At 37.0% G+C, this 25,405-nt stretch overlaps 1 protein-coding gene across 11 annotated transcripts in view; it reads right to left on the bottom strand.

The window, feature by feature from the left end:
• Positions 1–25,405, bottom strand: part of LOC106073592 (high affinity cGMP-specific 3',5'-cyclic phosphodiesterase 9A-like) — a 149,872-nt gene that overhangs the window by 4,633 nt on the left and 119,834 nt on the right. For 7 of the 11 annotated variants that reach the window (XM_056009786.1, XM_056009792.1, XM_056009787.1 and 4 more), the window contains exons 10-17: positions 16,103–16,177; positions 12,587–12,673; positions 5,569–5,756; positions 4,290–4,446; positions 3,495–3,611; positions 2,384–2,488; positions 1,348–1,476; positions 949–1,044 (exon numbers count right to left, since the gene is read on the bottom strand). In XM_056009786.1, the coding sequence (XP_055865761.1) occupies positions 949–1,044; positions 1,348–1,476; positions 2,384–2,488; positions 3,495–3,611; positions 4,290–4,446; positions 5,569–5,756; positions 12,587–12,673; positions 16,103–16,177 (954 nt within the window). Of the gene's footprint in view, positions 1–948; positions 1,045–1,347; positions 1,477–2,383; positions 2,489–3,494; positions 3,612–4,289; positions 4,447–5,568; positions 5,757–12,586; positions 12,674–16,102; positions 16,178–20,381; positions 20,443–25,405 lie in introns of all 11 variants that reach the window. The other 4 variants (XM_056009794.1, XM_056009795.1, XM_056009797.1 and 1 more) reach the window with 1 other exon arrangement.

The raw sequence follows: 25,405 nt of genomic DNA, 5'->3' as shown, positions 1-25,405 counted from the left end.
CTGTTTAGAATAAGTTTGGTAAGTTACTATTTTTCATTATGAGCTGGAGTCTGGGCTAAGCCATTCCATTCATTCACTTGTTCTTTTATTATCCTCCATGAAATAATGCAGAGCCAACAAAAAGCTGAGAGAAGAAGCAGGCCTATCAGCGACTGACCAAACCTACCCATGCCATGTATGCATCTGGCCTTTTGAAGCGAGAATTGGACTTTACAGTGACATGTGCTCATCTTCAACCAATACAGAGGAGCTATATATATATATATATATATTATCCTCCACTACAGACTGATACAAGTTATCATGCTTTGGAAACTTTTGTATAAGTCACCAGATTAGCTATTGCAAAATCTGTTACAGTTAATAGTATGAATTCATTTCAATAATAATTCTAGTTTAATGGATGTGATGTCTCACTTTATCTTCCGAAGACTCAGATATATTACTAGCTGTTTACATCTTCAACACTACAGATGAAAATGAAAGACTAGTTAATTAATCTAAATGGTAATCAGACGAATTAAACTGTGAGACCTCAGCTCTTTATATATTTATAAACACTTTGTTTAGTTTCATAACCAAACTTCACTTAGAAGTTATATAGCAAAAATTATGCAGTTAAATTAATCCCTTATTAGGTACAAAATGTTTTTGGTATAAAGTATTAAGCAAATTAACAATACATGTGCAAAGTTATGTGTTCTGGACTCCCCTCTTGACGGTTCGGGGATGAAACTCTTACCCTGCCATCCTGCAGGATGTTTGGGGTAGTAGCCTATCTAATAATCTTCAATTCTGAAGGAACCAGAAACATGAAACTAAAAAAAAAATAAAATGCTTGACTAGATAAAGATAATGCTGAGATGCCATTAATAATATCAAGAAATTTTAAAATTCGTTAGAAATTTGATCCCAGAAGAATTTGAGAATTATTCCTCAGGTCCTTACCTCTTTCTGAGCTTCTTCTATAGATTTCATTTCTTCATATCTGTCCTTGGCATTCTTTAAAGGCTGCACCATAACTTCATCTATCTGGGTGAACACCTGGAGACAGATTTGTATTCATTATATATAGACTCTAGTTCTAGTTCAGTAAATAAACATATCTGTCCTTGACATTCTTTAAAGGCTGCACCATAACTTCATCTATCTGGGTGAACACCTGGAGATTTGTATTCATTATATATAGACTCTAGTTCTAGTTCAGTGAATAAACATTTGCATGTAGCATAATAAAAGATGAGGCTAATAGTTCTTAGCTATGCAGAGTGATTCCCTTGTAGGCATTTAAAGGGGAACACTGAACATCAAAGACAACATCAAGTCAATATGAAAGTTGGTCATTACCCTGGCAACAGTTTCGAACATTGGTATTAAAACAAACTTGATGAAACCTATCTGAGCTGTAGGTTTGGTCACTTTATCTCGGTCCATGAATGGTGCTACTGGCAGGCCTTCGATCTTTTCTCTGTCACTCTGTTGAAATAAACAAAAATATGAAATCCACTGTTTTACTGTTAAGGCAAAATAGATGATATATCTATAAAAATTAAGTTTCACACTTTAGCAATTTAAATTTAGTTTTTTTAAATTGATAACCATCAGAGAATTGGCTAATAAATATATAAGTACTAGCTAGCTCCCAGAATGCTGTCAAGCATCTGACTTTAGATCTTTTGAAAAACGTATAGCAGAGTACCAGTATATGTGATTTTTTATTTTTTTAGTCTTGAAACATAAGCATAACTTGATTTGAGTTTACATATAAGATATTCTTTGATGAGATGTAGCACCAGACAGCTAATTTGCATAAAAGCTTCAAATCCTTTTTTATGAACAAAACAAAATTAAATCTGATTAAAAATATATAAAGGCTATCAAGATCAGTGTATAAATATTCAAAATGCAAATTGAATCATAATCAAATGTTCTTCTCAATATTTTGCTAACAAAGGTTTGTCTTCTTTTTTCATTTTAGCTCTTCCTCTCTTTCATACCCAGTAAATGTATCGACATCGAAGTCAACACAGTACGTATCTTCTTATTTTATAGATTACAGACATTACTTCAAAAAAGAAGATTATTAGGCTACATTAAATACTTTCATGTATTAATCTAGTTATGCATGTTAATCAGTGACTTGAACTCTAAGTCATAGGTTTTTCTGGCTGATTCAGGCAAACCTTTCGATTCTCTAATGGGCTCTAGGGAAGAAGGAGTACTTGTACAAATTTGTCCTAGCATATTAAATAACAAAATGTGCCTCTATTTTTGTGTTATTCTGAGTATTTTATTAGATTTCGTTTTTCTATTTGTAAATAACACTTGTAGTACATCAGTCTATGTACACACACTCTCAATCAATGACAACATCTTTTGTTACCTGATTGAAGTACTCTTCCAGCAAGCAGTCCACCCAGGGCTCTGAAACTTCCATTGGACGAACTTCATTGGAGATATCACAACATTTAATCAAGACCATTTTCAGCTGTAGTAGGAAATAAAGGACATTTATCTACAAGGAGAGTATGACACTAAACACTAAGAAATTATGACACTTGTAGAGACTTAACCTTAAAGATTAAAAGAGTTATTTCAGAGAATTAAGACAATATGTGACTTATCTTTAAGGACTAAAAGACTTATTTACAAGAATTAAGACAGAATGAGACATATCTTAAGGATTAAAAGATTTATTTACAAGAACTAAGATAGCATGGGACTTATCCTTAAAGATCAAAAGACTTATTTACAAGATTTAAGACAGTATGAGACTTATCCTTAATTACAAGACTTATTTACAAGAATTAAGACAGTATAAAACTTATCATTAAGGACTAAAAGATTTATTTACAACAATTAAGACAGTATGAGACTTATGCTAAATTTATTTACAGGAATTAAGACAGTAAGAGACTTATCTTTAATGACTAAAAGACTTTATTTACAAGAATTAAGACAGTAAGAGACTTATCCTTAATGACTAAAAGAATTATTTACAAGAATTAAGACAGTTTGAGATATCCTTAATGACTAAAAGACTTATTTTTGTGAATTAAGACAGCATGAGACTTATCTAAGAGGAGTGCATTCCACTTATCTACAGGAATTGGAGAGTAATCCACTTACTACAAGGACTAACAATGATATAGAAATCTGAAGACTAACAGTATTTGACTGTGAAATAAAACAGGAGAATATAAAGTAAATTAGTTAATCATTACAAAGTCCGCATCACAAACAAAGAGTTTATAAACAGGATTAATATCACAAGGTTGTCAGGGCTTGCAAACAACCTTCCTTCAGGGAACAGTATCAGGAAAAAGAAGAGGCAGACAGAGAAAGCAATGGGAAGGCATGTCATTGAATGAATTTCTATCCAAGATGAGAAACTGGGAAGAATTGAGAAAGACGTTCAACAGATCTTGTGTGGTGCCCCAAAGGTTAAACTGACTAAGGATAGGTGAAAGGAGATTGTTAAAAGTTGTACTGACTGTATCAAGATGCTCTTTATTTTTGTCGTCAAACCCAGCTGCCAACTTTTCTTTGAAACTCTCCATGATTTCTGCATGCCTGGCCATGTCTGTGGCTAATATTAACATTGTGATGCCCTGTGGAAAAGTTTGTAAAAAAATTTTCAAGTCGTAATGAAATTTACTAGTTAGAAGTTGTTTTTTTTTCTATTGCTATATAAAAAATATAAATAGGAAAATAAGCATATTTAAATAGTCCTAAATATAATAACAAACATGAATAAATAAACATAAACAGTAAAAAAAACTGAATATAAGCATAAATAAATATAAAAATGATGAAATTAAACTAATCATAAAAATAATGTCAGGCTCATCTGTTTCTTTGGTAGAAGCTTTATGTGTGTGCTATGTAGAATACAGACACACAAACCATATAGAAAACTTAAAAAGAGCCTGGGAAAAAAAGAGCTTTGTCTACATAAAGTGTGGAAAAATATGTAGGTCGCAAATGGGTTTACTAGGCCATGTGAAACACTTCAATTATCATTTGTAATTGTAATTAAAGACATTGCCATTATTATTATGTGGACAGCACTGTTTCTTTACTGCCTTTACTTGCCCCAACTAATGTCAGGTTCCTATCAGGAAACAAACTAAAAATTTCAAACTTTTTTTAGTTAACTTTTGCTCATCACTACATTCCCTACTCCTCTTCTGTTAATAAGTTTAGATTTTTCCTCCTTTTCAGTTTTTGCTGAACAATAGGGGCATTTTATCATAAGATCTTGAACTCTAAGGCTGCGTAGTACATACTGCTCTGATTCTTTTGAAGGTGTCTTTATCTACATAGGCGAAAATGTTGGTCTCTGGGTTGGATAGTATTTGGAAGGCAACAGCGCAGTGGTGGTTCTCTAATGGTGAGATGTCATTATATCTGATGGCTAGTTCTGTCCTTGCATTGATCTGATATCTGGAATAGAGAGTTATACCATGAATATTAGAGCTGGTGTGGCTCTAGCAAGGGCTGAAACTGCTTTACCCATAATGCCTTTAGAGGATGTACTCTAAAAAATAATAATGGAAAAATATGGTTGAAAGCAATTGTAAAAGATCAACAAGCAAAGTAAAACATACTTTAAAACCAGGCTTATATACGAAAAGAACCGCAAAATTACTGCCATGAATCTAATTACTGAAATATTTATCCCCGTTATTTTTATATACAACAAAATTAATGAACTACCACTAATCGATTAACAGGTAATAGATTTGTAATAGTTAGAGTGAGTTGATACAGGCTAAGCTTTGTAAAATAATCCATCTATCTATAAAGGTAATGGCCTGTCCTGCCAAATTTTGCCCATCGAACTAGCGATATGTAAGAAACAGTCGAGACTCACGGAGATAATGTAAGTTTGAAATGGGATTCATCATCGTTAAATCCCGTTAAGCAAGGCGCAGTGGCGTAGCTAGGAATTTGGGGGCCGGGGAGGAGGGCTTGACCTCTTTGGAGGCCCCTGCATTTTGACATTCGACATCATGACATGAGTTGATGGCGTAATATTTAATGTAAAAACAAAATTTCGGACAATAGGGGATTTTCAATTTTGGACCCCTCCTCCCCCACTATAGCTACGCCACTGGCAAGGCGCCTTAATTGTTAAAGGGGTGGGGCGCAAAATGCCAAAGGATAATGAGCAAATTTTTTTCCGCTCTCACAAGAAAAAAAAAAACCCGGTTAGAATCGCATTGGTATAAGCATGCAGCTACATATGCACTCTAGAATCTAGATCAATATTCAAATAGGGAGGTAACTTGAACATACTCATCTTAATTATGGTAGGCCACTATTAGTAATTTGGATAATAATCATTTTAATTAAAGAATGTCTGTGTTATATAAGACGATTAAGATAATGTATAAGACAAGATCAAGTATAAGATAAGTGACAATAAAAATCAGAAGTGAAACTAAAAAAATCAGAAGATAAAAAAATATTAAAATGATAAGATAAGACGATTGGACAAAATGAGAGGACGCTAACATAAGATAAAAAGATAAGACAAGAAGAGAACATATGGGACTAACGTACGTGTTGTTGTAGCCGGGGTGGTCCAGGTCATGACAGACAGCCGCAGTCAGCAGTATCCCAAGGTCCTCTGTGGTCATCCTCTCCCAGAGCTTACAGAGGTGGATCATTCCGTACATCATCTGGGTCACACAAAAGCAGTGTCGGAAATTGTGGAAGGGGTTGTTGCGATAGTTTTCTTGAACACAGAGCTGTGGGGAAAGAGTACACGTCTTAACTTGAGTGTACGTGGCTGCCAAACAGATTGTTTTAATTCGCGAGTTTAACTTTAGTGTACGTGCCTGCCAAACATATTGTTTTAATTCGCGAGTGCACATTGCTGCTAGATATAGTCGTGAGTGTACATGGCTGTCTGACAGATTGTTCACGTCGCGAGTGTACATGGCTGCCTGACAGATTGTTCACGCCGCGAGTGTACATGTCTGCTAGATAGATTGTTCACGTCGCGAGTGTTCATGGCTGCCTGACAGATTGTTCACGTCGCGAGTGTACATGGCTGCCTGACTGATTGTTGTAAGTCGCGAGTGTACATGGCTGCCTGACAGATTGTTGTAAGTCACAAGGGTACATGGATGCCGGACAGATTGTTGTAAGTCGCGAGTGTACATAGCTGACAGACAGACTGTTAAAAATGGAGAGTGTATATGGCTAACTGACAGATTGTTAAAATGGCGTGTGTACATGGCTGCCTGACAGATTGTTGTAAGTCGCAAGTGTACATGGCTGCCTGACAGATTGTTAAAATGGCGTGTGTACATGGCTGCCTGACAGATTGTTGTAAGTGGCGAGTGTACATGGCTGCCTGACAGATTGTTGTAAGTGGCGAGTGTACATGACTGACTGTCAGATTGTTGTAAGTGGCGAGTGTACATGGCTGCCTGACAGATTGTTGTAAGTCGTGAGTGTACATGGCTGCCTGACAGATTGTTGTAAGTGGCGAGTGTACATGGCTGCCTGACAGATTGTTGTAAGTCGTGAGTGTACATGGCTGCCTGACAGATTGTTGTAAGTGGCGAGTGTACATGGCTGCCTGACAGATTGCTGTAAGTCGCGAGTGTACATGGCTGACTGACAGATTGCTGTAAGTCGCGAGTGTACATGGCTGCCTGACAGATTGTTGTAAGTGGCGAGTGTACATGGCTGACTGACAGATTGTTGTAAGTGGCGATTGTACATGGCTGCCTGACAGATTGTTGTAAGTGGCGAGTGTACATGGCTGCCTGACAGATTGTTGTAAGTGGCGAGTGTACATGGCTGCCTGACAGATTGCTGTAAGTCGCGAGTGTACATGGCTGACTGACAGATTGTTGTAAGTGGCGAGTGTACATGCCTGACTGACAGATTGTTGTAAGTGGCGAGTGTACATAGCTGCCTGACAGATTGTTGTAAGTGGCGAGTGTACATGGCTGACTGACAGATTGTTGTAAGTGGCGAGTGTACATGGCTGACTGACAGATTGTTGTAAGTGGCGAGTGTACATGGCTGCCTGACAGATTGCTGTAAGTCGCGAGTGTACATGGCTGACTGACAGATTGTTGTAAGTGGCGATTGTACATGGCTGACTGACAGATTGTTGTAAGTGGCGAGTGTACATGTCTGCCTGACAGATTGTTGTAAGTGGCGAGTGTACATAGCTGCCTGACAGATTGTTGTAAGTGGCGAGTGTACATAGCTGCCTGACAGATTGTTGTAAGTGGCGAGTGTACATGGCTGCCTGACAGATTGCTGTAAGTCGCGAGTGTACATGGCTGCCTGACAGATTGCTGTAAGTCGCGAGTGTACATGGCTGCCTGACAGAATGTTGTAAGTGGCGAGTGTACATGTCTGACTGACAGATTGTTGTAAGTCGCGAGTGTACATGGCTGCCTGACAGATTGCTGTAAGTCGCGAGTGTACATGGCTGCCTGACAGATTGCTGTAAGTCGCGAGTGTACATGGCTGCCTGACAGAATGTTGTAAGTGGCGAGTGTACATGTCTGACTGACAGATTGTTGTAAGTCGCGAGTGTACATGGCTGCCTGACAGATTGCTGTAAGTCGCGAGTGTACATGGCTGCTAAACAGATTGTTGTAAGACGCGAGTGTTCATGGCTGCCTGACAGATTGTTGTAAGACGCGAGTGTACATGGCTGCCTGACAGATTGTTGTAAGACGCGAGTGTACATGGCTGCCAAACAGATTGTTGTAAGACGCGAGTGTACATGGCTGCCTGACAGATTGTTGTAAGTCGCAAGTGTACATGGCTGCCTGACAGATTGTTGTAAGTCGCAAGTGTACATGGCTGCCTGACAGATTGTTGTAAGTCGCGAGTGTACATGGCTGCCTGACAGATTGTTGTAAGTCGCAAGTGTACATGGCTGCCTGACAGATTGTTGTAAGTCGCGAGTGTACATAGCTGCCTGACAGATTGTTGTAAGTGGCTAATAATAGGAAATACAAACACTTTTCCTTCTATCTTTGTGGGATGTGTGGATGAGAGGCCAAATCGGTTTGGCTGCGGGTTGGCAAATAACAAGGGGGCTTAAAATTACAATACGATATTTTTTTTTCCACACTTTATTTTAGCACTGCAGATTGAAGAATCAAATTTTCGAAACTGTTTTGTTTGTAACCATAGACATCAATAAATATAGACTGGAAAAAGGAAGTAACTTCATGTAACTTGAAAACATGTATATCTATTGTATTCGGATTTCCTAATTATGAAAAGTTGCATGATCTTCATTCTTAGAGATTAAACAAAGCTACACTGCCTCCTTATTTACAATATATATAGGTGTGTATCAAAGTTAAAAAAGCACTTTTATACTGCTCATAAATGCTGTATAATAAAGTACACAAAATTGCAAGTCACAAATTTTCGTTTCATAAAACTCTTTAATTGGCCAGTCTATATTTATTTAGGTCTATGCTTGTAACACAAAATAATATCAATACAGAAGAAGTATTAAGAAGTTCATTCTATGACCATGGGGAAACTAACAAAAAAAAAGTATTTAAAGTAAAAAAGCAAACACCTGACTAATTAGCTGTAACAAAACAGAATTGATACGAGACTTAACCGCGCCTCTTACTAATGAGATATCCATGAGTTTTCAATTCAGCGTCCTTGACATTGATTCTTTGACCCTATTCATTTCTAAATCTACTCTGATTTTCATTTTCGTACAATTTTTTTTTTTTAGATTTCATTATATCGCCTCGACATTAGTCAAAATAGCTTTCTCTTCTTTTTCAATGTTCTTGTAAAAGTAAGTAAAGTTTCTCTTTGAAACCTTGTGGTATACAGGGCAGATGATGTTTCTGTGGCCTACGGTTAACAAGGGTGTTATGTGGCCAGCACAACGACCAACCGCCTCTACTTTCCCCAACTAATTAGAGCTGGGTAGCCTCAGAGGCGCCTAACGATCCCGAAATTAAAAATCCCAGGACCTCCGGTTCGAATGACAAGCGCTTTACCGCTCGGCCACCGCGCCTCCAATGTTCTTATAGGCCTATTATTATATTGCTACAGAATGTGGACCGGATCTTAAAATAAAACAGTGTAAACAAAGAGAAGATTACTCTGATTAAAATTAATCGTGAGACCCTTCATCAGCGCGGTTTAATCACGAGAACCAGAAATATTTTTACGAGATTCACATGAGAACAAACAACTGCACTCTTATGAGAATTCCAATTATTTCTTCTAATCTAAATTTCGAAAAAAAAAAACCCACTAGATCTAGTTCAATAAACCCCCCAAAAAAATTAGTTTGTTAAAAACTAATAACAGAGAGTCACGTCACTGAAAGCAGACGTCTTATTGAATCTGACATTTTTTTTAAGGCGCCCATTCTAGCAGAAATAATTGTTTATTCTCATTGCGTAGAAAACCGCCAGGGGAGATAACAAGATATTAGTTTTATTGGAGGAGGAGGGGAGATAACATGATATTAGTATTATTGGAGTGGGAAAAGGATTTTAAAAAATATTTATTATAAATGCGCGGGAGAAAATCTTGTCACGGTTGACTGCTTATCGTGTTTATTAAAACGCTAGTTCTGTCTTCGGGTTGACAGTGAGTATAAGGTTGGTGACCAGAAGTGAGGAGTTGGCTTCGATGAGCGCAACAATAGGGCAAGTGAGGACTTCTGCAATTACGTGGAGTGATTCCTATGGCGGTATTGAGTTATTAAACCGGAAATGAGACCAGAGGATGATCCCGTGGACAATGGAACAGCTCCGCGTCCCTCTTGTGACCCAAATAGCCACTAGAACAATTTTGCGCAAAGAATAAATCTTTGAAACCAACAATACATTTAGAATGAATCCAGCCCGCACAATGCTACTTACCCCCAAGGGTCGTTCATTGCACTTGCGGGGATGGAAGAAAGCCCCAACAACCAGGTCACTCTTCACACACAGTTCCCCAAGGGGCGTTTTATGTCACCCGCACAGATGATGTAGTAAGGAGAAGGGTTATGTGTGTGTGTGGGGGGGGGGAGAGGGACAGCGTCTTAAGATACGAGCCAGCGGTAAAAGGGATGTAGCAAATTATATCTGCTTGTATCCTTCCTAGACAGACAGTAGCTCAGACAGACAGAAAAGCCAATCAGCCCAGAGTTCCAAAAGTCTTCAACTCAACTCTTGGGAGAAATACCGAGATAACTCAAGCTATAATTAAGAAGACAAGTTAAACAGATCCTAGAAGTCCTGATGTCAGGAAAAAAGATTTTGCTTTTAATTAGAGGTCCTGATGTCAGGAAAAAAGATTTTACTTTTAATTAGAGGTCCTGATATCAGGAAAAAAGATTTAGCTTTTAATTAGAGGTCCTGATGTCCGGAAAAAAGATTTTGCTTTTAATTAGAGGTCCTGAAGTCAGGAAAAAAGATTTTGCTTTTAATTAGAGGTCCTGAAGTCAGGAAAAAAGATTTTGCTTTTAATTAGAGGTTCTGATTTTGCTTTTAAGTTTTTATAAAGCAATACCGTAGTGTCTATAAGAAACGCGCACACTGAAACGCATAATATGATATGTAATTGGGTCTACATTAACTTTTGATTATAAGTAAACAGCAGGAACTTATATTATAAAGTGTACGAATATTCTAGTAATACGAGAGAAAATAGCACGTGACATTGTGTACTTTGTGTGTGTGTGAGTGTTAGATGTGTGTGCGTGTGTGTGTGTGTTAGCGTGCGAGTGTTATCTGGTCAGAATGGAGATTACTTCTACTGTAATCAGTGTCAATGTCTGTTAAGACTTTCTCGTTCAATGGATGGAACAATTAGTTAATGGACAGTATTTAGAATAGAACGGACGAGTAGGTGGGGAAAAAATAGAGAGTAAAGAGAGAGAGAGAGAGAGAGAGAGGGAGAAAGAGAGTAAGGTAAGGGAGAGAGAGAGAGAGAGAGGGAGAAAGAGAGTAAGGTAAGGGAGAGAGAGAGAGAGAGAGAGAGGGAGAAAGAGAGTAAGGTAAGGGAGAGAGAGAGAGGGAGAAAGAGAGTAAGGTAAGGGAGAGAGAGAGAGAGAGAGAGGGAGAAAGAGAGTAAGGTAAGGGAGAGAGAGAGAGAGAGAGGTAGTAAGTTAAGAGAGAGAGTAAAGAGAGAGAGAGAGAGAGGGAGAGTAAGGTAAGGGAGAGAGAGAGAGAGAGAGGGAGAAAGAGAGTAAGGTAAGGGAGAGAGAGAGAGAGAGAGAGAGAAAGAGAGTAAGGTAAGGGAGAGAGAGAGAGAGAGAGAGGTAGTAAGTTAAGAGAGAGAGAGAGAGAGAGAGGTAGTAAGTTGAGAGAGAGAGAAAGAGAGAGAAAGAGAGTAAGGTAAGGGAGAGAGAGAGAGAGAGAGAGGTAGTAAGTTAAGAGAGAGAGAGAGAGAGAGAGGTAGTAAGTTGAGAGAGAGAGAAAGAGAGAGAAAGAGAGTAAGGTAAGGGAGAGAGAGAGAGAGAGAGAGGGAGAAAGAGAGTAAGGTAAGGGAGAGAGAGAGAGGGAGAAAGAGAGTAAGGTAAGGGAGAGAGAGAGAGAGAGAGGGAGAAAGAGAGTAAGGTAAGGGAGAGAGAGAGAGAGAGAGGTAGTAAGTTAAGAGAGAGAGTAAAGAGAGAGAGAGAGAGAGGGAGAGTAAGGTAAGGGAGAGAGAGAGAGAGAGAGAGAGAGGGAGAAAGAGAGTAAGGTAAGGGAGAGAGAGAGAGAGAGAGAGAGAGAGAGAAAGAGAGTAAGGTAAGGGAGAGAGAGAGAGAGAGAGAGGTAGTAAGTTAAGAGAGAGAGAGAGAGAGAGAGAGGTAGTAAGTTGAGAGAGAGAGAAAGAGAGAGAAAGAGAGTAAGGTAAGGGAGAGAGAGAGAGAGAGAGGGAAAGAGAGAGAGAGGGAAAGAGAGAGAGAGAGGTAGTAAGTTGAGAGAGAGAGAGAGAGAGGGAGAAAGAGAGTAAGGTAAGGGAGAGAGAGAGAGAGAGGTAGTAAGTTGAGAGAGAGAGAGAGAAAGAGAGTAAGGTAAGGGAGAGAGAGAGAGAGGGAGAAAGAGTAAAGCAAAGGAGAGTAAGGTAGGGGAGAAGCGAGAGAGAGAGAGAAAAAGGTAAAGGAGAGAGGGAGAGAGAGCAAGTTCAGGGAGAGAGAGAGAGAGAGAAAGAGAGGTAGTAGGCCCCTAAGTTCAGGGAGAGAGAGAAAGAAAATAGATATAATGAGGATTAAAAAAAACCAGAGCGCGTGAGAAATATAAAGAGAAAGAGTAAGAGAGAAAGTATATAATGCAAGAGAGAGAGAGAGAGTGAGATAGAGAGAGAGGGGTAGTAAGTTGATAGAGAGAGAGAGAGAGTGAGAGAGAAAGAGAGTAAGGTAATGGAGAGAGAGAGAGAGAAAAGATAATAATATAGAGAGATAGTGATAGAAAGTGAGTAAAAGAAAAAGAGAGCTGTTCTAGGATGATTCAAAGGAGTCAGATATTCACACAAAATGATCAACAGATTATTTCGATCTAGTCAACATAAAAACCTATACAACAAAACTCTGGTTCTTACAAGACATAAGAGACATACAATCACGTGGTTCACAACTCACCAACCATCGCTTGAGTACTATAGGGTTGATGTTGAACTCTTCAACCAATCCCAACTCGTGATACATATGTTCCAACAGACTCAACATCTGTAAAAAAAAAAAAAAAAACGTGAACAACGTCATCAAAACCAGTGCTCATATTTTAGATGTCCTTACCAAGTACGCCACCGGGCTTTGAACTAAACTTTATCATCGGCTGATTTGTATGCATTCAGTTTTACGTTTTTTTTTTAATACCAACGACGCAATTTACACCTTTATTACAATACATCTGTTTAAGTTAGAAATTCATGGAGGAACCATAGAGGAACCAGGGAGGAACCTGAACATGGATCTCAAAAACGGCTTTAACTATTTTCCTCGTAATTTAAACAGTTGATGTATATTGCTGAGAAAAAAATTATGGCTCGTTCAAAGTAAACAAAAAAAAAATTAAATGAATTTGTCAAGAGAACAAGGACTAGATCTAGATCCAATATCAGTTTTGAAAGGACTATCGGTAAAGGTAAAAAAAAAAAAAGGCTTGATTGATTCAAGAGGTTAATAAATTAATGTTTCAGGAAAATGTTGCGCATCGTCTTCTGAATCTAGATCTGAATGCTTATCATTGAAATATTATAAAGTCTAGTATGCTAAGCACAACTTTCCACGATTGTAAAAATGACGTGATCAAAAGTAATGATAGCTATCCAGTTAGTAGGTCAAACCAATTTTTTAGCATTTAAAATCTCATTTGGCCGACAGCTTTGATCAAATAAAATTATTCGATTTCTCTGGCCAGCCTCTAAACCTATCATTACAACTAATGAGTACTTTATTAACGGCCAGATTGGATATTTTTCCCCCTCATACGACCGCACTTTAATTTACAGAGAACTTGGAGCGTGTGTAGATTTGAGATTTGCTCTAGGCCTCATAGCAAATAGTACCAATTGACGTGCAGGCTTTTAAGGGTTAATCTGATTCCAAGGTCCATAGAGCTTTGATTTTAATTAAGTTAACCCATTCCTTCAGCGCTTTTATTTTTACAAAACACTTGCTAAATATTATTAGATGGTCTCCCCGTGTTTGCTTCACTACAGTAGCATTAATAAGATTAATAGTAGCATTAATAAGATTAATAGTAGCATTAATAAGATTAATAGTAGCATTAATAAGATTAATAGTAGCATTAATAAGATTAATAGTAGCATTAATAAGATTAATATTAATCTAAGATGAGATAAGTACAAGAACACGCTAAATACACAGTTTTTTTTTTTTATAGATTTTTATCTATGGCGGAAAGATTATATATAGCTAGCTTTTGTTGCATCCCATGTAGGCCTATATAAAAAAATGTTGATAGGTTATGTTTTTTGTAAGTCAGGGGCGTAGCTAGGAATTTTCCAAAATTTGGGGGCCCGGAGGGCTTGACCTCTTTGGGTCCCCTGCATTTTGCGTAATATTTAGTTTTTAATGTAAAAAACACTCATCAGGGGGTCCACCTCACGTGGGGGCCCGGGGGGATTTTAAAATTCTCCCCCTCCTCCCCCCCCACCCTAGCTACGCCACTGTTATAAGTTATATGTTAATTTTTTGTGCATTTTTTAAGCACTGTAGAATACAATTTTCTAAGGCTCTTCCGTTTTTGGCTGAAATTTTTCAATATTTAGATGGTAACAGTGAATTTCAGAAGCGGACACAACAGAATTAGACAACATATGTTCCGGAAGCTTAAAGTCGGGACGAGCGAAACCTGCACTTTAGGAGCATCACCAGAGAATGCTGACCATGTCCTTCAAAGCTGCACACTATATCAAGAGGCCCGAACAAGACCCTGACCCCAAAACCTTCCTATAGAAGAAAAACTATACGGAAAACTGCCAGATCCACTGCGAGGTTCATCTCAGATCTAGGGTTACTGATCTGTAACCATAGACATAAATAAATCTAGACTGGCCGATTAAAGAGTTTTATGAAACGAAAATGTGTGACTTGCAATTTTGTGTACTTTATTATACAGCATTTATGAGCAGTATAAAAGTTAAGTATTCATATCTATTTCAGCCAAAACCTACATAAGTATTAAAATGTTTTCACAAGTGTTTTGTTTAATCTCCAAGAATGAAGATCATGCAATTTTTCATAATTCAGAAATCCAAATACAATAGATATACATGTTTTCAAGTTACATGAAGTTACTTCCTTCGGCCAGTCTATATTTATTTATGTCTATGTTACTCTCCGACATGTAAAATGAGAACGAAGAAGAGGAAGTGACGTTTAAATTAGCGTCCTTGACCTTGTTTAGTTTATCGTGGAACTTGTGCATCCATTAATTTCGTTCTCCTTTATTTAAACACGAAAAAAAAAGTTTGTGAACAAATTTAAAAAAAAAAAAAGGTCTCGTAGACTGACCAAGACAAACAAAAATCTTTTAGTTTATAAATCTTTCATAAAGTTTTAAAATTCTAATCTGTAGATCACAAAACCAGACGGCCTAATTATACATGAACATTTCTTATAAAAAAAATGTCATTTCTTTTCTTTGTAAATTGTTTAGATACACTTGCACCTCATTTGGACTGACTGCTGTTAACAGGGTTACCAGAGGTCCGGAAAAAGGAGGTCTTGTGCTCCGCCAGGCAGGCATTGGCTTATTTTTTGGAAAATGGTTGTTTATTTCAACTGCATTTTATCCATCAAGTAGACAAAACCTACGGTCAAACCTATCTATGACAAGAACCTACCCACGGTCAAAACCTATCTATGACAAGAACCTACCTACGGTCAAAACCTATCTATGACAAGAACACACCTACGGTCAAAACCTATGTATGACTAGAACCTACTTACGGTCAAAACCTATCTATGACTAGAACCTACCTACGTTCAAAACCTATCTACGGCTAGAACCTACCTACGGTCAAAACCTATCCATGACTAGAACCTACCTACGGTCAAAACCTATGTATGACTTGAACCTACCTACGTTCAAAACCTATGTATGACTAGAACCTACCTACGGTCAAAACCTATGTATGACTTGAACCTACCTACGTTCAAAACCTATCTATGACTAGAACCTACCTACGGTCAAAACCTATCGATGACTAGAACCTACCTACGTTCAAAACCTATGTATGACTAGAACCTACCTACAGATAAACTGTATAAAATCTGGCTAGAATAAAAAGTTGTATGAGTAGAGGTCACTAGAGGAGATGGGGGTGTCACCATGTTTTATTAACAACGACCGCGCAACCTTCTGACGCGCCCGAGGTATGTTACTGAGACACACCTCAAGAGAATAACATTAAAGAAAGGACCAGGCTTTCTCTCTTGCTGCTGAACGGGAAAACTGGAGGGATTTGGTAACGGGAACTGTTCCAGCAGACCTAAGACGAGAGTCAAGGGACTGATGATTAAGGCGATGATGACCAAGATCTAAAAAAAAAGAGCTTTTACCAGAACTTACAAAACACTTGAATCTAGCTATGACTCGAACCTACTACGATTATAATTAGAACCTACCTCGTTGGGCTCCCAGTGCCAGATGTCAAAAGTAGGTTGCTTCAGGTAATCCACCGTCTCTTGAGACAAGGTGTACTGACAGGTGTGCAAGAAAATAGGTCATTAAGAATTCATTCAGAAAATCATTGAGTACATTTTAAGTCATTTTGTTTACACGATATGGGTGTGTGTATGTGGGTTAACACATATGTGTTTGAGTCTTTGCGTGTATGTGTTGGCAGCTGGGTGTGTGTGTAATAGATATTGTCGTCTTGATTAACTCATCTCGGAATGTTGTGGCCAAGAAGTCAAACCCATGGCTGCCAAATATACGGTCTTGAGTTCAAATCCATGTGGAAGTTGGGGCTTTTTTTTAATGCGTGAGGACACTTCCCATTCCACACAGCTCTAATAAGTAACTAACAAATTGTTTCGGTGCGGTCATTGTGCTGGCCACACAATCACGTCGGTAATCTTCATTCACCTGGGATGTATTAAGATTAGCTTCACTTGATTATAATGCCGCAAGATTCTCCGAGAAGACCAACTCCTCCCCAGCCCCTACATCTAAACTCGTCACATCTTTCCCCATAGGGAACAGACTCACTAGCTCTCAACGTTAAGAAGTATCGGAAGTCTCATGACAAATAATTAGTCATTTATATAGGTCTGTGATTTAAAAAAAAATTATATGACATTGTTATTTCTTATGTCCAAGATCTGGATTTCCTGTATGTATATGGTCAAGTTCTAATCCAATAGAACCAACATTTTTCAAATCGTTCTGCACTGTGGGTCGAAGTTTCGAAAGGCTGGATAGAATTTCTATAAAAGAAATTATACGGGTCACATGTGGCCCGCGGACCAGAGGTAGAGTATCACAGTTATAAACAAAATGAGGACATCCTTGTTTCATTTCGGAGGCGCGTTGGCATTGTGGTAAAGCGCTAGGCTTACACCTTAAACCCCTTTCAGGCCCGCAGGGATGGCAGCGGGCAGGGTTCGAACCCGGGAGCATCGATATCATCCAGTCAATGTTCCTGAGCGCATACCACAAGACCAGACCGCCACCCAGTGTATACAAAACTTGGTTGATTTTTTTTTTTTAAATAATGAAAAAAAAAAGTTTTATGAATGAGGTCAAGGCCGTTAATGATAAATAGTTATGGAACTTGAGTTTGTCCAGATATAGTTTTTAAATTGAAACTATGAGAAGACGACTCTCAGGTGACATGATACACTATTCGAAAATACTGTAAACTACAAGATCAGATAACTCTAGCGTTTATTTTGTAACGTAACTGCCTTTTTTTAATCTCAGGAGGGAATTCATTCTAAAAAGATTAAATTATGTAATAAATTGTCTTTTAAATACAAATCGAACTCTCAAAAAAAGAAAAAAAAGCCATGAAAATGGACTAGCTTGTGTCTACTAGGAGGTAAATGATCTCCCTTGTTCTTGACTGTGACTCATCAGTTAGTACTATTATGTAAATACTTCTAACATTTCGTTGGGTTATGAATGTCAGTGACATCCTGCTAAGTACACCAGTGTTACTCGGTGTATGTATTGGAGTTAAATATAGGTTAGTGAATTCAAACTAAATAGAGACTGAGTGGTATAGAGTCAGACTGCTGTGGACGGTCGTTGACTCATAGCACCACACTGCTGGTAGACAACTAAACCGCTGTAGGGATATTATATGTTATCAAACTTGAAACAACTTGTCTAACTTCTTTGTGAGCGAAAGTAAATAGAACTTTTATTACGATATACACAAATTCAACTTGAGATAACATGAAATCAGTGTAGTAGACTTTAGTAATAATATAAAATTACACGTCTTTTCAGTCTGGCGTTCTGGAGTCGTCTGTCCTAAGACCGCTGACGACAACGCTTTTTATCTTGCATCATTCACAACCAATCGCTAACCTCTTCCTACCGTCACCATAGAAACACACACACACACACACACACACACCATAACACAGATTTACGAACAGAAATTTCTCTAGTTATGAACTGAATAAAAATAGATTTAGATTTTAAAGTTTATTTATTCTAGGAATATAAGATGTCCTTGATTCAACCCCACTCTAATAGTTGCCTGTCATAAGTTGGGGAATTAAAGGCGGTTGGTCATTGTGCTGACTACATGACATTCTTGTTGACTGTCGGCCGTAGAAACAGATTAGCTTTACATCATCTGCTCCTAATAGATCGTCAGGTCTGAAAAGGTACCCTTCACCCTACTTATTTTCTAAATTTTCAAGTCATTTTGTCTTCGCTGTGGCGTAGAATAGAAAAGAGCTTATTGAATTATTATTCTTCATTAAAAAGAAAACAATGTTTAGACCAGTTTCCGCTGAGACCTGTTTCTAAGATTCTGATCATTATTTCTGAGAAATTTCGATTTTCGTAGGGACAAGAAGGAAAATGATATTGTTTCTGTAGCTGGAGAGACTATTGAAATTGTGCAAACCTTTAAATACCTTGGTACTATCCTAGACAATAAACTAAATTTTGCTGCAAATACTGATTATATCAGCAAAAAAGGGCAGCAAAGATTACGACTACTAAGAAAACTGTCCTCGTTTCATGTTAGCGAAAAGGCCTTGGCTATGTTTTATCACGCTCACATCTGCAATATTTTAAGTTTCAATATCACTGCCTGGTATGGCAATCTGAGCATTAAAAATAAAAATAAACTTAATAGAATCCTAAATGCTGCTGGCAAAATCATTGGCAAAAAACAAACCCCATTTGGGCAGTTGTTTGAGACAAACATCTATAAAAAAACTAACAAGATCCTCGAAATAAAGAATCACCCTTTGTGTCAGGATTTTGTGATTTTACCATCACAAAAGAGATACAAGACACCGATAGCAAAGACAAACAAACACAAACACTCTTTAGTTCCCCTGGCAATCAAATCATTAAATAAGAACAATCTGGTATAAACTTTGTCACATGTAAATTATGAGTGAGTCTGGTGTGAATGTACACTTTGGTTTCTTATAGTTATAATGTTTTTTGTTTGGTGTAATGCACAAATTGTAAGACAAATTTCCTTACGGATAATAAAGATTATTATTATTATTATTATTATTATTATTATTATTATTAATAACATCTTTTTATTCGTTTCTTTATTTATTTCTGCTTTTTAAATGCAGCGTATATAATTATAATCTCAATAATTTTTTGGCTTCAACTAAAATTTTTGTGTTTTTAACAAACTGATGTTTTGTATAATGTCATATTCCTACAAATCTACACATACACTGTACACATGTAATGCAGTAAATGTACAGTTTACACATACAATGTACACTGTACATATTGAGAGATAGTGTCTACGATAAATATGAAATTGATAATTAAATACGAAGAAAGCGATTTTTAAATCTCTGCATTCATATGACATGACATTTCCTAAATCATATGACATGACATGACATTTCCTAAATCATATGACATGACATGACATTTCCAAAATTATATGACATGAAATTTCCTAAATCATATGACATGACATGACATTTCCAAAATCATATGACATGAAATGACATTTCCAAAATCATATGACATGACATGACATTTCCTAAATCATATGACTTAACTTATAGACTTAACACAGTCAATGAACTTGATGGTCTCTAGACTAAACATAGTCCTTGAATCTCATGACTTGGTCTCTAGACTTAACAGTCACTGAACCCGATGGTCTCTAGACTAAACACAGTCCTTGAATCTCATGACTTGGTCTAAAGTTTTAAAACAATTCGTGAACCCCATGACTTGGTCTCTAGACTAAACACCTTGAACCCTATGACTTTGTCTCTAAACTTAACAGTCAGTGACCCCCATGACTTGGTCTTTAGACTAAAGACAGTCCCTGAAAAAGACGACCGAGGCTCTAGACTAAGCATAATGCAGGAACCTAACAATCCCATACTTCTAGACAACAGAACTTCAGACCTAAAACCTTTATATAGTCTCAATGACTTTAAGTTGATATTCACACAACGAATCAGCATTAAAGCATTTAGAAACACCATAAGTGTATCATATTATTATGAAAATGTCGGAACAAATTAACTATTACGAAACTCAAGAATCAATATTCTTAATTACAAGTCCAGACAGAGGCTGCATGTCAGTTACTGGCAGCTTTCACCACAAACACACACATATACAAACGCAGTAACACACAACTACAAACACAAAACAAACCCAAATCATAAGCCCAACATTTCTAACTAAAAAAAAAAAAAAACTTGTAACAGAGGCGCCTACCTTGGGGTAGTTGGGTACATCTCGTTTGAGATTGATTTTCGTCTCATCAGAGATGGCTGTGCTAAAAATAACAGTTTCATTCTTAAACTTCCGGAAATGATCAAGTTCGATAATTTAAATAATTATGTAACAGATTTGTTTCCCTTAAATATTTGAAACGTAATTCATTTCTAACCTTCAGAATTGACTGACGAGCAAAAGAACAAAAAAAAATTTGTTTTTCTTTAAACAAAGGTTATCTAAGGGGAAGAACCGCATAATTACTGCAATTACTGCCACACATATCAATACTACAGGTTTAAGCTCCCTTTTTTTCTATATAAAACAAAAGTAATACATTACCACTAATTAAGTAACTATTTGTTTATTTTTTTTAAAGTGTTTTATCTAATGCCATCGACTATGAACAGTTTCAAATTGATACGAGAATGGGAAACGGGAGAAAATTAATCAGGGAAATAGCTCCACATATACAGCCAGATATCTAAATAAGTAGCCTTTATCTCCCCTTTTGATTAATCTATCTTTTGTTAGGCACTTCAAATAATTGTGTAAAGTTTCAACTTGATCAGAGAATGGGTGTGGGGTATATAGCAAAATATTGTACGACACAGACAACATGTGAGTTGATTAAAGCTTTGTGAAAGAAACATTTTTATTTGTACCGTTTTGCCTATCCAGAATTAGACCTAAAAATAATAATAGTAGCTGCAATTTTAACTTACAATCAATCTTAGTTTTAACTCATACTATTATCTACTACTGTTATCTAAAGCTAAACTAGAGGGATTATAGTATTGAGTAATTATACATGTCTACTGTCTTTTGACCGATACATCTTAATATAAGAAATTAATCCGTCAAAAAGTCAAAAGACTAATACTATTTGATATCAAAAGTTTAGAAAATCACTTAAAAGACTGGTTAGATAAACTACCATCATTGTAAATAGAAGATTTAACATTTCGTAAAAATATAATTTCCTCAAAGTTTAGTGATAATAGAAAATAGTATGAATACAATGTAACTCAATATGTAACTCAATATAATAACACGTCTTTTCAGTCTGGCGTTCCGGAGTCGTCAGTCCTAAGACCGCTGACGACAACGCTTTTTATCTTGCATCATTGACAACCAATCGCTAACCTCTTCCCACATCTTTTCCTATTTATAAACATTGGCCTACCTTGTCGTATTGGTATATTGCCTAGTAATTGTTTTTAGAGTACACTTGACAGAGTAACATTTATAAAGTTACCTTTAAGATAACGAAAATGTATATAGAGCAACTTTGTAACATTTAGATTTCGTAGAAAGTCAGGTCCCTGTATAACTGTAACGACTTTATGTTTTTTTAGAGCTCCCACTATTACAAAGAGTAGGATGCTCTAAGAATTAAAAAAAAAAATATATCGGATTAGAGCATGATTGGGGCAGACTAGGCAGTCGCCTTGGGTTCTAATTTGTGAGTACTTATTTAACTTTAGAACAATATAAAAAAAAAAAGAATATCGTTTGCCCAATGTTATTGTTGGAGTACACTAGTTTTAATAGCTTTTAATAAATTGCATAATTTTACATTTTTCGATGTACATTTTTTATTGGTCTATTTCATTTGGGCCCACCGAATTCACTTCACCTAGGACCTCCAATTATCTAAGGCCGTTCCTGATTGGGTCACACCAAGTGAACAAAAAATCTACGCTAATAGCTTTTCTGCTCTAGATTTATTTGACTAGAACATTATTTCTACTTACTGGTGTGAATGTTTTAGAATAGTAGAAGCTTCGTGACTATATGTGTATCTAGTGACTATATGTCTATCTAGTGACTATATGTGTATCTAGTGACTATATGTGTATCTAGTGACTACATAAATGTGAACATAGAGAAATGACTTTACTATCACTAATAACATAGCTTACATTTTTCACTCACAAAAAAAAAAAAATAAAAGTAAAATAACCAAAACTAAATAAGAAAGAATAACTCAAATATAAACATGCAACGAATTAAAGAAGCAGCTAAAATGTATACATATATATATATATGTATATATGAAACAAAATTAACACAAAAAACTGAAATCTGAAATAGAAAGATAAAAGATACAGCTAGACTGATACGGTAAACATTTGCCCCCCCCCCCAACCCTTCTCTCAACAATCGCGCACACACATCGTCAGAGGTTTTGTGTCTTTCTATAAAATCAAAGAATGAATACGTTCGTGTCTGTGCGCTAGCTGTTTGTAGTGAGGTTTCGATGCTCATATTTGTGCAAACTTCAATTAAAACATTGGTTTCCTACCTTTCGAATATTTCGGCGCATACCAAAGGTAGGCCATGCTGAAAGTTTTGTTACGTTTAAACCGCAGGACCACGTTGTCATGACAACAGCAAAGGGACATAACAACATTTGAGATTTTCTAGTTTAAGAAAAAACAACCCCATTTTCATCATTCTACACCATATGATATCAAAAACATCACACGACATTATATGACACCAAAGATAACAAATGACAAGATAGCTGTGTGGTCGAGTGGTAAGTACCTCGGTCTGTCTTCACAATGGTTTCAAGATCGATCCCTGCCGAGTTCAGAAGGAACGTGTGAAACATATTAAGCAAAACAAAATGACTTTACATGACATCAAATGATATTTCATGACATCAAATGACATTACATGACATCAAATGACATTTCATGACATCAAATGGCATTTCATGACATCAAAGACATTACATGACATCAAAAAAATTAAACGACATCAAATGACATTACACGGCATCGAACAGCATCGAATAACATAACATGACATCAAATGACATTAAATGACATCAAATGACATTACATGGCCACAAACATTACATGGCATCAAATGACCAATCTAGCCAGACAAGCGATTTTGTTTAGGATTGTCATTGGTTACTAGAATGTCAACGGAACCGTTCTAAATGTCATTGTGTACATGTAGTCCGTACATTGTAAAACTTAGAACACAAAACATGTACATGTACACATATTTTACTTTTACCGATCTGGAACAAAATGTTGAACATTCGGTACTTGTACTTGACAAATACAACGTCTGTTCAGTCGTGTACGCGTGTACAAAATAGTGGAAGTGTACTGCTCTGTACACTGTTTTAAGCGTTTGGGACATGTTAAGTTGTTAAGATATTACACCCTAGCCCAAATCTCTCTCTGTACGAAGGGGGATGGCAGAGGGCGAGGTTCGAATCCGGGAACGAGATCATAGACAGTCCAGATCGCATATCACGTGATGTCACGTCTCCTGGTTGTGGGACCTCCACCCTTTCCCCTTTTTAACAACTTTACTTAGTAAACAAGAGAAGAATCTTGAAGATCTACACTCACACAGACCTTTCCTCACAACTACACACACACAATAACAAACACACAGACTTGTCCACCCCACACACACACACAGCCACTCAGGTAGACACACACTGACATGTAGAGCCGGTAGACCTGTTTCGACATGGACGAACTTCGATCTGACACTTAAGGGCGAGCTGTAATGTCGAAGTGACATGATAGGACCTGAAGCCACGGTGACCTTACAGTCCCAATCACGTGATCACGGATTACAATTCCACATTTAAAAAAAAAACAACTAGATCTATGGGTATTCATTTCTGACCATATAAATTTCTTTGGTAACTAATAATAAGATTCAGTGTCCAGAGAAGTGGCAACTATACGTTTCACTTGTGATAAACGAGGGTGTGATATGGCCAGCACAATGACTATTTGTCTTCATTCGATCCTCAAGATGTCAGGCGGAGGGCAAACACCAAAACCATCATTAAAAACAAACTGGCTTCGACCAGGATTCGACCCAGGGACCTTCTGTTGTGTAGTACCACGCTATTCTACGTGAGATGAGTGCATTGGGTGGTATTTAGTGTAGCGAGAGCCGAAACGAGTCGTACTTGAAATACATTTGAGAACCGCTGAAACTAATCTAGGTAATGTGATGTATGAAGTTATCATGCGAAATAGGTGCTATTATATCTACATGTAATTTTTTTTTTGGCTGAAGAGTTAAATGCTAAATAATTTTGTAAACAGTTCTAGTTAATTTTTTTGTTATTAATTAACTAATAATGTACGTGCTCGTATAGGTGGTCCAGGCGATAGCGCAGTGAACAGAATCAGAAAACGTAGCGTTTAGTTAATTCCCTGCGCACATTTTTCTTGTACCAACTTATCACTGTGTCGTTGATTGAAGATGTGCAGACGACAGCGGAAGACAAAAGAGGGAGATAATTTAACGCGATCTTTATTCTAGACTATTGCTAAAACAAACAAGGCTTCTAATTTAATTCCATTTTTATTAAACTTTAATTAAGTAATTAATTTGTTTTTTAAAAAAATATTTGCAAACATTAAACTATAAACCACTAGATTTAGTCACAGGTCTACATTCTATGTAAGACTTTTGGGAACTTAATTGTAAACATTGTTTCTAAAAGTTTAAAGTTGAAAGGGAGGTCACTATTGCTGCTGTCTATATATTATTATATGTACCATTGCTATCTTGCGATAAACCAAAAGAAACTCCGCTGTCAAGGACAGACGTAGAAGGCGAAAAGAAAATCTAAATCGACCACCAGCGGACAATGGTTATGTTTGCTTTAGATGTGGCAAAATATGTAGGTCACAGCTGGGGCTGCGTAGCCACGGGAAGCACTGCATTCCTCATTTAATCTTCGGACTCCAAGACAAGCCTTATATGTACGAGGGCATGTTTTGATGAGTATGTCTTTGATCCGATGTAAATCTATGTATTGATGATACTAAAAATAACAGGATTTTTTAGGAAAGTTGCCAAACTAACGCCTTCATTAACTTACAATAACACCCTTACCCCTCAATAAATTTCACTACTCTGTAGATAATGTTTAGACTTTGATCATCCGCGATGAGTCCCCCAAAATTATTAACTCTTTCTCTCCTAATTGACGAAGCCAACGTTGATTTGACTCCCTTTTAAAC

Source organism: Biomphalaria glabrata, chromosome 14 (genome assembly GCF_947242115.1).
Source record: "Biomphalaria glabrata chromosome 14, xgBioGlab47.1, whole genome shotgun sequence".
Taxonomy (NCBI): domain Eukaryota; kingdom Metazoa; phylum Mollusca; class Gastropoda; family Planorbidae; genus Biomphalaria; species Biomphalaria glabrata.
This window is presented reverse-complemented; position numbering and strand designations above follow the sequence as displayed.